Genomic DNA, 18,640 nt, shown 5'->3' with positions numbered 1-18,640 from the left:
GAGGAAAATGTACATCACTCATCACAGTTAGCTGTGAACATGGAGGCATCCATGATTTTTCCTTGAATGCTTGAATGCACAGTCAAAAATTATGTCATTCCGAGCTCTGACTTCAATGCAACATACATTACTTACCTAAAACTATTAGAAGATTTTGTTTTAAAGCAACCATGCTGTTTCAACCGGAAACATCATTCAATCTCTGTATGTTTGCTGGAGTTATGCATGACTAATCTGAAATAGTTTAATGACTTAATCAGAAGTAAGGTATCATGCAAATAACCAATATTTACCATTAGCCAATTTACCATTTGACTTGCTGCCTAGGCAATTTATGATAGCTACTCTGTGCTAGAAACAATGCTATGAAAACAGACCAATTTAATTAAATATAACCAGTTAATGCTATGTTAGCAAAACTTACCTCAGCATACTTTTTCAAATTAAATGGAGTTCATGCCTCCCAAAGGGCCTCCCTAGATATATATATGATATGTATTTTAGGTGGGTTTTTGCTTACTCCAGTATGTGGAAGCTTTTTATGTGGTAGGGCCAAGGATGCTCATCCTAAAGTTTGGCTCAGTCTGGTGGCTTATACACTTTAAAACACACTCAGATAGCTATAGCATTAACTACACTGAGGAGATCACCACAGATAATGAATGATTCTTGATAGTTTTTTTGCATTGTTGAACTTGATTAAATCCTAAACTGAGCCTATTCAGTTGATTCAAAGCATACAATTATTGGCTGTATGAGAGAAGAGGAGACCTTTGTGATTTGTGTTGACTACTTTGAAGGTCTAAATACAAATATAAGGTGTAAAAAAGTTTTTATTTTCCTGGAAAATAATTAAGAGAGAATACAATTATTCAGTTTAAGTAATACTCAAGTAAAGTATAAATACACCAAAATAATAATCACTTAAGTAATTTCCACCGCCGACTACGAGTATACGAATCATCAAAATGCATGGACGTGAAAACGTATGTGATGCGCCTTAATCACGATTCAGTGTTTTGGCCTTCCATAAAGGCCTTGCGAATACAGGCGCTTGGCCAGGCGCACATGCCGTTGCTGCGTGTCCTGTACAGTGGGGTGGGGCGGGGGAGAAGCAACGTCTGTGAACGTGTAGCCAATAGAATTAGACTTTGATTTCACGGGGTACTGGGGTCAACCAACGGACAATCATTGTCATAGAATATCGTTCGCTACAGTCGGTCGTTGAACGTTTTCTTAGGCTAAAAGACTATCGTTGAAATACGTAGAAGTGATTTAAGGAGCGCACCGAAATCGCCGGATTTGTGATTTGTCAGCATATTCTAAAGGAAGACTTGGCTCCAGGGTTATGACGTCTAGCTCGGGGAAGATGAGCTTGCCACCGGATGCATGTAACGGGACTGCTGCAGACTTCTCTAGCGTAGAAGAGGAGCTTTACGATTATCAGATGCACACCAGAATGTGCAAGAAAATAGCGCAGCTTACGAAGGTAGGACAAAGGCACTAAGAGTCAAAAGCACGGTGCTTAATCTTGACACTGTGCACATCATTTGCGCCTCTTATCAGTAATCTATCCACCTTTGCATTTAAAACGCTTTGATTGTAAAATAATTAGGTATACTATATGACGTGGGTTTATGCAAAGATTCAATTGTAAGTAAGTACAATACATAGGGTTAGGGTTAGCGTCATAAATTAAGCGTCATAAATAAAGCGTCATAAACATAAATTTTTCTGTGTGCTATGTAAAAGCTCGCGGTTTAAAGGCTCTTGCAAACAAAATGTGTGAATGAATGAACGAATAAAAGAACAAAAAATTGATAACTTTTAATCATTATGAAGAGTGACTAATGAAATTCAGACAAATTACATGTTAATGTTGAACTGACAATACTTAAAAAAAAAAAAAAAAAAAATTTAAATTTTCAATTAGTTCCCCAAGTTAAAGCATAGGAAAATATCAGGGAAAAGGTTATAAGTTTAAAAGTTTTAAGCAAGTGAGAAAACATTGTTGGCATAAATATAACTAGCAAGTTATTCTGTAATGTTATCTCTCAGTAATGAATAAGTGCGAAAAATTGTTCTCCTGGGGTCACGGTGTCATAGCACGTTTGCCTCGCACCTCTGGAGTTTGGGGTTTGAATCCCACCTCTGCCATGCATGTGCGGAGTTTGTATGTTCTCCCCGTGCTACGGGGGTTTTCTCTGGGTACTCCAGTTTCCTCCTCCAGTCCAAAGACATACATTGTAGCATTTCCAAATTGTCCCTAGTGTGTGAATGTGTGTGTGATTGTGCCCTGCGATGGGTTGTCACCCCATTCAGGATGTCCCCCGAGCTCCCCCACGACCCTGCTAGGCTAAGTGGTACAGAAAATGGATGGAAATTGTTCTCCTTGAGAAATGTTTCAGAAATCCACAAATAAATTCAGGCCATTCCACAAATGCCACTTGATGCTTAATAATGAATGAAATGCTTGACAATTAAACAAATGTTTAATTGATATACGAAAGTTTAAAGCTTCGTATCACCTCATTAGCCCCATTGGAACAAGATCGCCCCCAATACTCTGCAGGCCCCTTCATCCTCTACACTGTCAACCGATGTATGGATATTTGCAATATTTGTATGGATATTTGCAATATTTGTACAACTGCTTTATATTTCAGTAAAGCACTGCTGATTTAAGAGAGATTCGTTTAGATGAGATGCTAGAGCCCCTCCCCCCTCCACCCTGCAAACTATTTGTGCCTTGCAATAGAGGACCCAACAAAGTTGCCCATAGCAGTGACTAATGATAAATCCAAGTTCATTGTATGTATGTATCAATGTTTTTCACTCAATATCAATTCTGTTCTTAGAGTATATATTACAATTGATCAAAATCATTTAATGTATTAATACTAATTATTCATTATACATATCAAAGACTATTTCTTTGCATGCAAAAATTTCAGTATATCTCAGTGTTCATTATTGATATGTTCATCATAGTATTTCTTGTTTGGCATGGTAATGGGAATGGTAGAGGTGGTAAAAGTTCAATGTAGTACACAGAGTTTCCTGTCCTTTGTCAGCTGTATAAGCAGAGTGTATAAGCTTCTGGGGCTGTGGTGAAACCACTGGATATTTGAAATGCTTGATAACGAAGTAGCTGTATTCAAAACATGACATTCATTCCATGGTGTTCTAAAGTTCTGAGACTGTAGATGAGCTCATTCTCCTTACGCTTTCTCACTTCATTGTTCTCATACCAACAGCTGGCATGGCACACAAGACATGCCGTTAATATTATGTCCATTGCTTTTGAATTGTCTTGCCACTGGAAAGTAGAAATCCTTTATTCTGATGGTACGAATGCGCTTGACAAAACACTTGGTTAGTCTCTTCTTGGTTTCTCCAGTGTATGGCTGATTATTGTCTTTCCTGTAAGAGATGTAAACAGCTCCCGCACTAATGCACAAGGAGTCTTGGGCAATAAAAATAATCCATTAGGGCCTGCAATGTTAGTGGCTGTGTCAGTAAATCTGCTATGCTTGAGCCAGGGTGAGCAATATGTATTCCAGGGCTGGGTAAAATGTGGAGAAGGAAGAAATGAAAAGCTTGACTCTGCAGTTAGATGACAAAGATATAATCAATTCTACATCTTTAGTTCTAATACATCTTTAATTCTAATACATATTTAGAATTTGTATGGTAACATAGTAACATGTTCAAATAACCGTTGCTCGACAAATCCTCTGAAGAGGTTTGCAAAGGAGTGTTCCATTTTAGTGCCCACACTAACGCCTCTTACTTGGAAGTAAAACTTGGAGATTAATTGCAAAAACATGAATTACTACATTACTACAATTCAAATTAAATCAATAACAAAATATTATTTTCCAAAAATGAAAAAGTGATCTTTGATGCATGGCTCTCACTAAAGTTGTCATACAGTTGACACAAGTAAAAAAAAAAAAAAAAAAAAAAAAAGAAGTACTGCCAGTGTGTCTATAAGTGGATACAAAGAGCATTGTGGATATGAGATCAAAGCAATTTAAATGCCCAATATTTTACTCTAAAAATAATGCCTATATTTATAGTAAACCGTTGTGTATAGTACCTTTATTTGTCTTATCTCACAGCTAGTGTTCCATGACAACACCCAATATCCATCTCAATGTAGGGAGACTATTTTGCAATATAAGCAAACATATTCTTTGAAATTCTTTGTAACTTGCTGTTTAACATCTAAGCAGAAATATGCTAATATCCAGCCCATCTATAGGTCAAAGTGATGACATCCATCATGCAGGGGGTCAGCCTCTGGGTAGACAAGGGAACCCTCGGTGTCTTACAACATAGTCATTAAACAGTTGGTCTGAAGATTGGATGGCTATCATTCAGTAACAATTCAAGTAACACTGTAGAGCATTTACTGCACTGCAAGGAATGCTCTGTAGGCTCATGCTCATTGAAGGTTGCAAGGTTGTAATAGACTGATTCAACAGCATTTGCAGAACGACATGCAAGGGCATGCAAGGTTAATGAGGAGAGGAAACTCCTCATAGAGTGACATGTCCCAGTAGGGGCTGGGCTACTGTGCTATACTACTGTGTTTAATCATGTTTGTTATATACCTGTGTGAGCAAACTGAGACTTCCTAAATCACACTGCTTTCTCAGCTGTTTGACAAGTCATATGTCTTTTCACCTTAAAATGCCTGTGTAGCCAATTGTCTTAACATATATGGTAGGATTCATCTCACTGTTAACTCAGAAAAGACATTACCAAGACAACATTTCCTATAACCCACCCTGACTCATGTCTGCTTTAATAAAATCCTGAGAACTCAGTCTTCTTGTCTCCTGAGTTTGGTCATTTAATTCTCAAAAGCCATTTCACCATTCAAACATTCCAGGAGCTCACCATGCAACTTAAGAAACATAAAAGGGAAATTGAGATTTTGAGACTGAAACTAAAGTCACTACAGAAAGCTAATGAGATGACTGGAGGAGATGGTAAAACTGTCATACCACTGGTTCCAGCTGACCAAATACCTCACCAGCCTCACCCATGGAGTAAGATAGCTATGGCATTCCCTGGTGGTGGAAATGAGCATAGTTCATGTTCCAGTCCTGGCACAGGCAGTGAAATGCGGGATGTTACAGTAGCTCCCAGGTTACATCCTATGAGCCTGCCAATTATTACATACAGAGAAGGTGAAGAACTGTGTAGAGTGATTCGAAAACTTTGCATACCAGCTGACAGTTTCTATGTGTAAGTGACTATTGAAAGTGTAATTAAGGCATTAAACATCCTCATTGACACTGGAGCTCAACTTACTGTTATCCCCACCACCCCCAAAATTCCCTTATCTCCAAAATAGACAAAGGGCCATGGTGCTTCTGGAGAAGCTATAACTCTGCATGAAGCAGTGCCACTAAAACTGACTATTGGGGCCATTATTGCCATTGTCTGGCAAGGTCCAGTATACACTCGACTTCTAGCAATAATATTCTTTCCGACACTGACTCCTGTATGGAATTTAAAGTTGGAAAATGAAGTGGCACCTCTGTTTTCTCACTGAAGAGAACTTAGTTAGTCTATCTGGGCAACACACAAGAATGAATATGGGAACCTACAGATGGAACCTGCCACCTTTAATGGTACACCACCAGCATGTACCAAGCAGTAGCATCTAAATCCACATGCTGTTGATGACATCATTGAACAGTTAGTGAAAAATGACAGTATAGTTAAAATCAACAGTTCCAGCAAAGCCCTGTTTGGCCAGTGAAGAAATCTGATGGGACCCACAGTGGACTACTGGGTAGCTAACAAGTTTATCCATAAATGCACCCCATTAGTAGCTGACTCCTCTACTATTGTCAAGTTATTTCGGGATTCTCAGCCTCAATGTCGGCCCAAACTTGACAAAGGCTTTATTCAACAATGAAGGGCACATGGAATAACTCAAAACATGTGATTCTTGATTACTGATGCAATTTATTTGAAGATCATTCAAACAATAACTTGATCTTGCATAAATTCAGTGGTTCAATCAGATCTGTTTAGCTTAATAACCTATACAGGAAGCACAAACCATATATAAATATGATTATATATGAGCAAAGGCAATACATAGTAGTGAAATAATCAAGTACATTTAAAGATATTAACTACAAACCTGCTAGTATACTCACAAATCACTTATCAAAGAACATATAAACATAGAAATTCAACAGCAGTGCTAAATCAAATGCTGTTACTGCACATGGCTAATTAGCACATTAGATGCTAAACCGCTTACAATACAAACAATTTGCAAGTCAACATAGCGTTCTCATAAACAGTCTGTAGTTACTAGAAAAATCTAGTGTCTTTGTCCTACCAGTAGCGTCTCAAAGTTGAACACCACATTGTGGCTTTTCCCAGGTGTCCTTGAATGAATGAACTCAGCATCCAACCTTGATGATTAGATCCGTGCAGGTTTAACAATCTTTCTCCACTGGTTTTACAACCAGCAGCACCAACTTGGGTAGGAGCAGTGTATGGACTTCACAAACAAAGAACCTGGATATATATTTTCACTCAATTCCAAAATGAACTTAACAACTATTTTCTGTGCCCTAAAACCTGAACATGGTTAGTTCTCTCTGATTGACATGGCCAATGGCCCCAGGGTCTCCCTAACTATCCTAAGATTCATCACCAGGCTCTCAGGCAACACATCCACAAACTGCCTTACCTACCCTCCACTGTAATCCAGTACAGTGATGACATCCTGATTGCCTCAGAATATGAGTAGCAGCATGAACTAGATGTCTCCTGTCTCTTGAAATTTTAGCATCTAAAGGACAAAAAGCTAACCTAAAGAAAGCCCAGCTGCACCAGCAATCATTTGTCTATTTGGGATAGTTCTCTGCACAGCTGGACCCCATTGCTTGTAGGTGGCCCTTGCTTACATGCCATGCAAGCAATATATCTGACACTTTAAGCTATTTAAGGGGTGGTCCCGTGCACATGCCCCTCTAACACTGGGGTGAACCTCACATGTTACAGCTTCAAGATGCACAAACGGTCAACAGCTCTGGGAATGCTGTCACTGAGAAAGCCACACCCTCCTACAACTATTCTGCATCCCAGTGATTCTATTAATGATGAGCACAACTGCTCTGAACTTGTTCAGACACTAGGACATGACTGTTGCCACAAAGTTGGAAGTACACAATTGTATAGGATATCTTTGTAGCATTACAGTTTTTCTTCACTGGAACTCAGGGGCTTATCCCAAACATGTTTCAGCATGATGGTGCCCCTTTACACAAAGCGAAGTTATGAATCCATGGTTTGAAGACATGGTTTGCCAAGGTTGGAGTGGAAGTGGACTGTACAGAGCCATGACCTAAACCCCACTGAACTTCTTTGGGATGAACTGGACTACTGACTGCACCTCAGGCCTCCTTGCCTGATGCCAGTACCTGAGCTCACTAATGCTGTTGTGGCTGAATGGGCAAATCACCACAGCAACCTTCCAAAATCTAGTGGAAAGCTTTCCTAGAAAAGTGGAGTTTATTATAACAGAAAAGGACGACTAACTCTGGAATGGGATGTTCAACAAATACATATGGGTGTGATTGGTCAGGTGCTGCATACTTTTGGCCATATAGTGTAGCTTCATATTGCATTCATGTAGTCTGATATGCATACAGGTGAGAAGAAAGAAAATGCTGTATGACTGCGGTATTTATGGGAATCATACGTCACTACATGACCTTGTTGGAACCTCTCAGAATTTGTGCCCTGGGCGAATCACTGTGATATATTCAAAAGCATCCTGCATGATGCACTTGCTTGCTGTATGTTAATTTCAGCCAGATGCCAAAAACAGAAGATTATTCAGTTGAACCTCTGACATGGCTTGAATATTTGCAAGAAACCAACAAAACTGTGATGATGCTGTCAGTCATGCCTAATGGCCTTTGGACACATGCAGTATGCCTGCCAAAGACAAGGCCATTGAGCACCTCTCAAGGACCACCTTCTTGGTTATTGTGAGACTTGTTCTGTGTTACAAGTGAATACAAATCAAACTGTTAAAAATATAAGTTGTCCAAACAGAAAGGCTTAAATAAACAAATTAATCAAAACAAGTGAGAACAGTCAAGACACACTATGGAAATATACCAATGACAGGTTTGGGTGGATACAAGAAACAAACATGAAGAACGGTGTAGTGCGTGCTGAAAGGGGGAACTACGTGACATAGAACTCAGTGTTTAACTTATTTAGGGCAGTTCAAAAAAATTCTTGTCAATTATTCCAGGTGTGGGTTGATTCACAGGAAGGCAACAACAGACAAGGCAAATTCATATTCAAAAAAAAAAAATTTAAATAAGCACAGGTCAAAAACAAGAAGCAACAAAGAAACTACGGAAGCGGGAATCACAACTTGGAACTTAAACAAACATAAAGCATGATAAGACCTAGTGATCTGACATAGAAACAGAAAGGATTAAATAAACAAATTAACAAACTGAGAACTGTCACGGCCACGCCAGACCAAAACACAAATTGTCACACTCCGTCGCCGGAATTCTAATCACACACACCTGTCTCTCATTTCCTTCCTCATGATCTCTCCTCTACTTAAGCTCTTCACTTCTCCCAGGGTCGAAAAACGGAAAGGCTGACGCTCTCTCCCGGTTGTATTCCCCGGAAGACCCTTCTGATTCACCAGAGCCCATTATCCCTTCAAGTCTAGTAGTTTGTCCCATCCAGTGGAGCCCAGCGGGGGCGCCTTCCCAGACAGCATCGGAGCCCACGCCTCCGGGATGTCCAGAAAACCGTACGTTGTCCAGAATGCGCCATGGTGACAACTCCACACCCTCCTCCTGCAGGTGAGCTCTGCCCATTGCCTGTGCCTAAACGTCCTTGGTCTCATCTGGGAATAGACTTTGTTTCAGAATTGCCAGATTCCCACGGTCACACCTGCATCCTGGTGGCAGTAGATAGGCTCTCCAAGGCGTGTCGACTGGTCCCGTTGAAAGGTCTACCAACAGCCTGGGAAACAGCAGAGGTACTCTTCCATCAGGTATTTCGCAATTTTGGTGTACCAGAGGATATCGTGTCCAAAAAGGGACCTCAATTTATATCCCATTTGTGGAGAGCCTTCTTCCGTCTACTAGGAGTCTCAGTCAGTCTCACTTCAGGGTATCACCCACAGAGCAATGGGCAGGCTGAGCGGAAGATCCAGGAAATCAACCACTACCTCCGCACTGTCTGCTATTGCCATCAGGAGAATTGGAGTAAATTCCTCGTATGGGCTGAGTATGCCCAGAACTCCCTCAAACAGTCAACCACCAACCTTACTCCATTTCAATGCGTTCTAGGCTTTCAACCACCTTTATTTGCATGGTCGGGAGAACCTTCGGATGTTCCGGCAGTGGACCATTGGTTCAGGACCAGGGAGCAAGAGAACTGTAAATTCTCTCTCAGGAGCGAGCCGTGGAGAGGGGGGTTCTGTCACGGCCACGCCAGACCAAAACACAAATTGTCACACTCCCTCGCTGGAATTCTAATCACACACACCTGTCTCTTATTTCCTTCCTCATCATCTCTCCCCTACTCAAGCTCTTCACTTCTCCCTCTTCTCTGTCCGGTCTTGTCTCGGCGATAACCAAAGCAACCCACGAAAGCCAACTACTACTATTCCTCCCTACGATTCCTCACGCTTCCTACTCTGCCCCCATTTCGTCTGTTTCTCCAGCCAGTCATCACCATCCGGTAACTTCCTTCCTCTCATCTCTTTCTCCGTTTGTTTATTAATAAAACACCATTGTTCAATCTACCATCTCTGTGTCTCGAGTCCTACCTGCAGTGTGACAAGAACAATCAAGACACACTGCGGCAACACACCAATGGCAGAATTGACATATACACAAATCAAATCAAATGCACATGGAACGTGATCAAAAGAAAACACAGAAGTGCTGTTCACACTGGAAGCCACACCATGCCCAGCTCCCAGTGAATGCCACAGCATACAGTTAAACGGGAAATTACATGATAGCAATAGATTGGTAACCTAGTTTGGCACATCTATATTATGGGCTATATTGTATAGATTTATGACATATAATCCCAGGTAAGTCCATTTCAGTTCCAGGGTATAACACAAAAAAAAATATGTCAAAGATTAAAAGGCATGAATACTTATGCAAGCTATGGTTTTCCCTGACAGGTAGCCAGTGTAAATTAGGCAAATTATACCTGAACATTTTTTTTTTTTAGCTGCCACATTTTGGACCAACTGAAACTTGATGCATATGGCAGTACCTCCAGCTAGTAATGCATTACAATAAACTAAGTTATAGTTAGAATAAAATATAGAATTTAGAATTTAGTATATTTGATAAAGAAAACATAGGGAAATTTTGCAGTCTTTATTCAAAGTCTGACCACTTACCAGCTGTCAGTTGATTTTTTGGTTTGATTAATTTTTTTTTGTTTTCTACTGTATGTTTGTAGGTAATATATTCTCTCAACACTAAGAATGAGGAGCAGGAAGCAACTTTGCAAATGCTACTACATGTTACCACAGACACAGAAAACTTTCAGCCAACCACAAGTCAGTATGAGGAGGGAGAGGAATCCACATCTGCCCTTAGGACCCGTCTCTTAGAGCTCCAGGCTACAGTAGAAGAGGTTGAAAACACATACATATATGCATACACATCTGCAAACTCACATAAATTCAAAATATGTGGTATGCCAAAGGGTAAGTAATGAATTTAGAAGTTGTATTTCTTATTAAATGGTATGTGTTTCTCAGATAGAGAAGCGGGAACAGACGGCTGAGGCAGAGCATGCTGAGCGTATGGCTGTGCTAACCCGAGAGGCTGCAGATCTCCGCCGAAACTACCACAGTCTAGAAATGGAACGAGACAACCAATGCAGACTACTGCAGCAAATTCAGGATGAAAAAAAATGCCTAGAAGAAGAATGCCAGCACTTACGCCAAGTGAGGGATGAGAACAGAAAGAGGGAGGAGGATGCTAAGAGAAGAGAAGAAGAAGAGAGGAAGAAAGAAGGTGAAGTGAAGAGGAGAGATTTAGAAGAAAGGAAGAAAGTGGAGGAAGAATGGGAGAAACGTTTGCTCACAGTGAGAAGTGCACTCAAAACACTAGAGGAGGAAAGAGAAAGATTAGAAGAACAGTGGCAGATAGAGAAGGAGGAATGGAAGAACAGAATGAAGGTCATAGAGAAGGAAAGAAGGGAAGAGCAGGAAGAAGCAAGAAAAGCTTTACAGCAGAGCCTCAATGAACACATAAGCCAGTGGCAGCAGAGAGAGCAAGAGAACTGTAAATTCCAGAATTCACTGCTGCAACAGAGACTGAAGAAAGCAGAGGCAGAGCTGGAAATACAAGGAGAGAGACTGATCGAGTGCAACAGACACAGCAGTAAATTGCAAGCAAGAATAGAGGTATGCACACACACACACACACACACACAGCTTCAAGCATTAATGGAGTACTTCAGCATTTTTCAGCTTATTTTTTTATTCCCTCATCATGCTTAGTATAGGTCACTATTATCGATAATAAGAATTTTGATAGCTCACTGTACTGAGAAAGGAACAAAAAGTTGGGTAACTTGTTGGATCTGTCAGTAAAGTTTTATTTTTATATGAAACACCTGAAACATTTTCTTCAGCTAAAGGTATACTATATGGCCAAAAGTTTGTGGACAACTGACCATCATACCTATATGTACAATTGAACATCCCATTCCAGTTTTGGTCCCCCTTTTGCTGTTATAATAACCTCCACTCTTCTGGGAAGGCTTTCCACTAAATTTTGGAATGTGGTTGTGGGGAAATGTCCATTCAGCCACAAGGGCATTAGTGAGGTCATGCACTAATGTCAGGCGAGAAGGCCTGGCACACAGTCAGCAGTCAGGGCTTTGTGCAGGCCTCTTGAGTTCTTCCACTGCAGCCTTGGGAAACCATGTCTTTGTGGACCTCACTTTGTGCACAGGGGTGTGGTAATGCTGAAACGTGTTTGGTCTAGGCCTCTTAGTTCCACTGAAGGGAAACTGTAATACAAAGCATACAGCATATAAAGACATCCTATACATTTGTGTACTTCCAACTTTGGGGCAACAGTTTGGGGAAGGCCCATATATGGGTGTGATGATCAGGTTACATATTTTTGTCATACAGTGTATTTGTAAATTGAACTTTAAATATGATAATTCATATTTCAAAGATAGTACTACTTTTTCAGATTTATGTGTTACTAATGTATTCAACGTAGCTCAAAGTAAACATGGAAATGCCTGGCTTTATGCCTGATTGTGCATGGGCTATCTCATCATGGGTCTGTCCATGTGCAGAGATAGTTAGGCTACTTGTGTGAGTGACACTTCAATCTTTAACTGAGACAGAGATTAGAGGGGCCAGACCTAAAATTACAGATAATTATCAGTACTCACTTTTCTTACAGTATTCATTTTGCTCATACATATAGATACAAAAAGGCTGCAATGACTTGGATGCAAATTGGAAAGAAAGCCTGAATGCCTGTAACTCTTATGCCAAAATTTAAAGTTGAATAGGTAGTAGATGATGCTGGACTGGTCAGATTAAAATTATCGGGAATGTGGTTCAGAGATACCATGTGAACTAAATCTGGTGAACTAAACTATGTTTAACTAAAATAAGAAAGCTGTTTAAATTAAACGTATAATTGAACGCAGAAATACAGTTCCAGCACTAACTACAAGGCTTTTGTCTGGAATCAGCTTCATTAAGTTAGCCTGGTAAATTGGAGTCAGATAATTAAGTTTACAATTATTATAAAGTGAAGTCAGATATTTCGGTCATAAAGTTAAAAGATGCATTTAACCTTCGACTGTGCCTGTTTTTTTTTTTCTAATCCAAATGCTATCACTTCTTCAGAAGAGTTTATGTGATGCTTACACAATTGGAAAAAATACTGAAAAAATTCTTTGGTAAGAATAATAGAAAAAGAGGGTAACATAGTGTGTATGACACATAGTTCCTATTGCTAAGCCTAAAGGAGACAGTACTTGACCTGGACCAGTATGTATGAAGCTCCTGAGAATTACTTTTAAAAAGAAGTATACTTAATACATTTACATACACCCTTATCGATAGCAACTTACAGAAGTGCTTTGAAGTCTTTATCAATAAATACATCCTGATAGGTCAGAGACTATGATATCCATCCATCCGTTTTCTGTACCACTTATCATACACAGGGACCATGGCGCCTGTCCCAGGGGACTCAGGGCACAAGGTGGGGGACACCCTGGATGGGGTGCCAACCCATAACTGGGCACAATTGCACACACACAATAGACAATTTAGAAATGCCAGTCAGCCTACAATGCATGTCTTTGGACAGGGGGAGGAAACGTGGCACGCGTGTTAACCACTAAGCCACTGTGCTGCCTCCTCCTCATCATCCTCATCATCATCATCCTGCTACTACTACTACTACTAGCAGCAAATGAGAATAGTCATGTTTCATAAGGTGAATATATCTGTGTGAAAAAAATAAATAACTTGCTCACTTGGAGACCAGTGAACAGCTACCATTCCACATCCAGGTGCTCATATCAGCAACGCAACGACTTCCACAAACCCGCAAGTGATTCCAGAACATGTACCACTCATACTTCCTGAAAAGCATGATGGTTCTCAAGGAAAATGCAGAGGCTTTGTTGTGCGATATGAGATCATTTTTGCTAGTGCTCCCTTGCATTCTTCTCGAGATATAGACAAAATGCACCAAGTATAAACCCTTCTCACCAGCAGAGCACTTACCTGGGCAACCACTACATTTAACCTCACACTGCTGAACCAAACCTATGCATTCAAAGGTTGCAAGGGTCTCACCTCAGTCATGGTATTGAGGGTGGAAGAGAGCTCTGGTCATTCACTCCCCCCACCTACAATCCCTACCGGACCTGAGACTCGAACCTTCGGGTTGCAAGTCCAACTCTCTATCCATTAGGCCACGACTGCCCCCAATGTCAATGACATGCTCCAAGCTGATCTGGCCTGCTGAGATGATTCCCTGACACTTCATTCACCAGTTCATCCAGCTCGCTGTTTGCACAGATAACCTGACTAGAGCCTGACAAATAACCTGACAAATCCCTCTCCTACCAGGCTTCTCCAACCCATCTCATCTGGGAACAAAACATGAACCCATGGAAATATCCCAAACCAGCCTATCCTCAGGGTAAAAGGAATGTAGTAAGCATCTGGGCCTGTGTTTTTATTTATTTATTGTGGGAACAAGGGACTTATCCACCCCTCCTGCTCTCTCAGACCAGAGAACAAATGTCCTGACTAGGTGAGCCATAATGTCACTCCCATGATTGATAGCAAATGCATCTCACTGTCTGTAAAGTTATCCTTGTGCTCTGAGTCACATTTCCTCCATGTCCTTGTTGATTTAGGCACAACTGGAAATTTCCTGGACAAAACTGTACCTGACATTTTGAATATCCTTCTCATTCCTCTAACAGGCCCACTGAGTGTCAAAGCTCTAGACAGCAATCCAACATATTCCAACACACAGGTTTATGTAATAATGTGATAGCATGTTAATAATTGTTTTTAATAATTATTAAATAATTAATAATTGTTATTGTTCACCCTTGTGCTTCATTTGCCCCAAAATGATCAGCTTCTGGTCAGGTCTGCACCTCCTGCAGTAGGAGGTACTGTTTACGTTTGCCATAAAGGGAGTTTAGGTACGCCAGCACTAGGAAAGGATTTTTTCCTCCACCTTCTTCTTGCCTCCTGAGCGATCGCTGCAGATACGAAATACTTTTTTGCTTCTGCCTGTTGCTGCTGCTGGAATATCTCGCGCCGGGATTGTTCTCCAGGGAAGGATTCCCCATACCCCACACCCAACCAAAAACAACCCACCCACCCACCCTCAATCAAACGTTTTGCTGGAGTAAGCTGCCGAGGACACGCCAAGCCGATGACAGCGCTCCAGTCATTCTATTAATTATACATAGGATTTTGGGGACTTGAAAGACTCTGTACACACGCACACACACACACACACACACACATACACACAAGCCATCACACTGTGACTTTCTTGTGCTTTCTGATTGTTTGTTGTTGCATCTGTATCATATGTATAATACATGCTTGGTGTTTCATAACAGTTTGCTGTGGTCTCAGATATACTCAGATATACACTGTTTAGAGAGGTCAGGAATCCCCTTTGTTTGTATGAACACATGGTCTTTGATTCAATGTGTAAAAAAAAAAAAAAGGATAACTTCATGACTGAATTGGAGCTTCTTTTGAGAATTGTATCATCCATCAATTGCATTGGATCTTTCTGAGTGTGGAAAGAATTTTTCTGTCTCAGTACTGCCACATTTCACTATTCTTAATAGTTTAAGACACCATTGAAGCACTCTAAAACATTGACCTTTTTAAGAGTACTCTTAAGATTTAGTATTTTGCTCCCATTCTTAGGCCTAAATATAGGAATAAATGTCCTAATTTTAAGATTTTTTGCCACTTAAGAACAAAATTTTACACTGAGCACCTTTATATATACTGCCCTGGCCTCACTTTCACCAGAGCTCATTCCAACAGAATGTGTGTGTGACAAAGTAGACAGAAAAATGAAGTAACCCACAAGTATCCTTCATCATTGATAACTGCTCAGACAGTGGTGAATTCAGAAACGTACCTGAATATGCTCTGATCATGAAAATTTTTGTATCTGCAAATTCATAGTACTGTACAGTCGGGTATTTGGACAGTGGCACAATTTTCATAATTTTGCCTCTGTACACCACCATAGTGGATTTGAAATGAAGCAATCAAGAGGTGATTGAAGTGTATACTTTCAGCTTTAATTCAAGGGATTTAACAAAAATATTGCATTTAGGAATTATAGCCATTTTTACATAGTCTCTCCATTTTAACAGGCTCAAAAGTATTTGGACAGTTGACTGATAAGCAGTTTCATGTTTCAGTTTCCTCATTATTTCACGACAAATTAAGGAAATAAAAGCCCTGGAGTTGATTCCAAGTGTTGAATTTGCATTTAGTAGTTGTTCATTGTAACTCTCTATATGCGGTCCAAAGAGGTGTTGATGTAACTGATGGAGGCCATCCATAGGCTCAAAAAACAAAACAGACCTATCAGAGAGATAGCAGAAACTTTAGCAGTGGTCAAATCAACAATTTGGTACATTTTTAAAGAAGGAATGCACTGGCAAACTCAGCAACACCAAAAGGCCTGGAAGACTAGAGAAGACAACTAAAAGTAGATGATCACAGAATTTTTTTCTTCGTGAAGAAAAACCCCTTCAAAACATCTAGCCAAATCAAGAACTCTCGAGGAGGTAGGCATATCATTGTCAGAGTCTACAATCAAGAGATGCCTTCATGAATGTGTGTACAGAGATTTTACCTCAAAATGCAAACCACTGGTAACACTCAAGAACAGAAAGGCCAGATTGGACTTTGCTAGCAAACATCTAAAAAAAAAGACAAAGGTTCTTTTGACTAATATCAACTTGTACCACAATGATGGGAAGAGAAGAGTATAGCAAAGGAAAAGAAGGGGTCATGATCCAAAGCATACCTCATCATCTGCCAAACGTGGAACTGGGTGGTCACTGGTGTTTATTGATGATGTGACTGCTGACAGAAGTAGCAGGAGTCAGTCAAATGCTGCAAAACTGATAGGATGGCACTTCCCAGTTCAGATGGATAATGACCCACAACATACCACGCAAGCAGCCCAAGAGCTTCTTAAGGCAAAGAAATGGGATATTCTTAAATGGCCAAGTCAGTCACTTGACCTCAAACTGTTAGTTTGTCCAATTACTTTTGAGCCTGTGAAAATTTTTACTATGTAAAAAATGTCTGTAATTCCTGAATGGTTCATTCAATATTTTTGTTAAACCCCTTGAATTAAAGCTGAAAGTCTACACTTAAAGCACATCTCCATTGTGGTGGTATACAGATGCAAAATTATGAAAATTGTGTCACTGTCCATATACTTATGGATTTGACTGTATATACCATTGACTGGAAGGCACCAAATGTACTTTTTTTCTCTCATGTTGCATTAGGATCTAGAGGAGCAGCTGGAAAATTGCCATCATCGAGTTACAGAGGCAGAAAGAATAACTAGGAAGGCAGAGGAGGAGCTAGCCGTGGCAAAAGAACGATTATTACTGCAGGAAAATGAACTGCAAAACAAATCAGGTAAACAGTAAAAAAAAAAAAATGTTGGTTCTGGTATTTTATAGGCACTATTTTTTTTATATACATTTGATTCCCATTATTAGTACACCCAATTTATACCTACATTCGTTGGCCCTTTTATCAAGTACAACTACCATATAGACACACATTGTAGATATAAAATTACTTACCCCTACCTTGCCGATCAGAGAAAAGCATCACCACGGGACCACCACTGACCGGATACTATTTGGATGGCCATTCTCAGCATAGTAGTGACACTGATGTAGTAGTGGCTAGTTAATGGGTTTTGCAGTGGTCCAAGGATATAAAGAAGGGCAGTGTTGCTGGCATTTATTAATACCACACTATCACCTTGTGGGTTTAGAATAGTCAGTCTGCTTAAAAAAATTAAACAGCAGTCCTATGATCATAAAATGACTGCTGATAAAAGTTCTAGAGAATGCAAATTTTCCAAGTAGGACAATAGTCTATGTACAGCTACACAGTGAACTAATAAGGGAGGTGTGTTTGATAAACTGGTTAATAAGAACATACAGTTGCTTGAAAAACACAGAATTTCTGCTGTGCCTGATATATGCACATCATGCAACATCCTGTACCATGCCATTATCATGTTAGTTAACTGCCCAAGAACTACAGACAATGGACAGCAAACCCAAATGCTTTGCCCTGGTTTAAGAATTTGCTCATTAGGCAGTTTTCAATCAATGTGGCAGTTGTGAGCATTTGGGCTTTCTTCCTAAGACATACAGTAGGTTCTCAACCTTGGGGTCGTGACCCCTTACTAGGTTGCTTGAGATGTGGATGGAATTGCAGGGGATTTTACCAGCCATTTTTATAATGTGGTTATAATGCAATAATATACAAATCTGATTTATTGAATATTTAATAATAATAAAATCTGTCAGATTATTATTAGAAGTGAAAATCTCATAGGATTATAGAATTTTGTGAACATAATCCAGTGGTAATTCATGTTTATTATATTTACAAATCAGTAGCAGCTGGTGTTCTTTTCTAAAATAGGGGAAGCACAACTATCTGTCAGCAGACAAAGCCAGCAGTACATGCGCTTGGTCACAGCACTCCCAGTCAGCCAGTCATCTTTACTGTACCAAGAGAGCTGAAAGGACCTGCTTTTGCTCCCTGATTTCTGAACTAAATCAATCTTTGGCCCTCCTGTTTATTTGTCAGTCTCATAAGTAAGAGCATCAAAAGACTTTTCCAATATCAGGTTGACAATGTTAGCAGTGTCTGCCATTTTGTGCTAAAAAGCAGCTAAGATAGCTAAATTTCACTAAAGCAGGTAGCGACAACTAACTAACTAGTCCTAAAAAATAAACAACAGATTTCCAAAACAAATTC

The 18,640-nt window shown here is 40.0% G+C and overlaps 1 protein-coding gene across 4 annotated transcripts in view; it reads left to right on the top strand.

Annotated features, from left to right (window-relative positions):
• Window positions 1–1,143: 1,143 nt before the first annotated feature.
• The window catches only part of fam184b (family with sequence similarity 184 member B), a 116,831-nt gene continuing 99,334 nt past the window's right edge, over window positions 1,144–18,640 (top strand). For all 4 annotated transcript variants that reach the window (XM_026943007.3, XM_026943005.3, XM_026943006.3 and 1 more), the window contains exons 1-4: window positions 1,144–1,489; window positions 10,513–10,689; window positions 10,817–11,467; window positions 17,137–17,272. In XM_026943007.3, the coding sequence (XP_026798808.1) occupies window positions 1,349–1,489; window positions 10,513–10,689; window positions 10,817–11,467; window positions 17,137–17,272 (1,105 nt within the window). In that variant the 5' untranslated portion in view covers window positions 1,144–1,348. The remainder of the gene's footprint in view (window positions 1,490–10,512; window positions 10,690–10,816; window positions 11,468–17,136; window positions 17,273–18,640) is intronic.

Source organism: Pangasianodon hypophthalmus, chromosome 28 (genome assembly GCF_027358585.1).
Source record: "Pangasianodon hypophthalmus isolate fPanHyp1 chromosome 28, fPanHyp1.pri, whole genome shotgun sequence".
NCBI classification, from domain to species: Eukaryota; Metazoa; Chordata; class Actinopteri; order Siluriformes; family Pangasiidae; genus Pangasianodon; species Pangasianodon hypophthalmus.
Note: the sequence above shows the minus strand (reverse complement) of the source record. Positions and strands in the feature narration are given on the sequence as shown.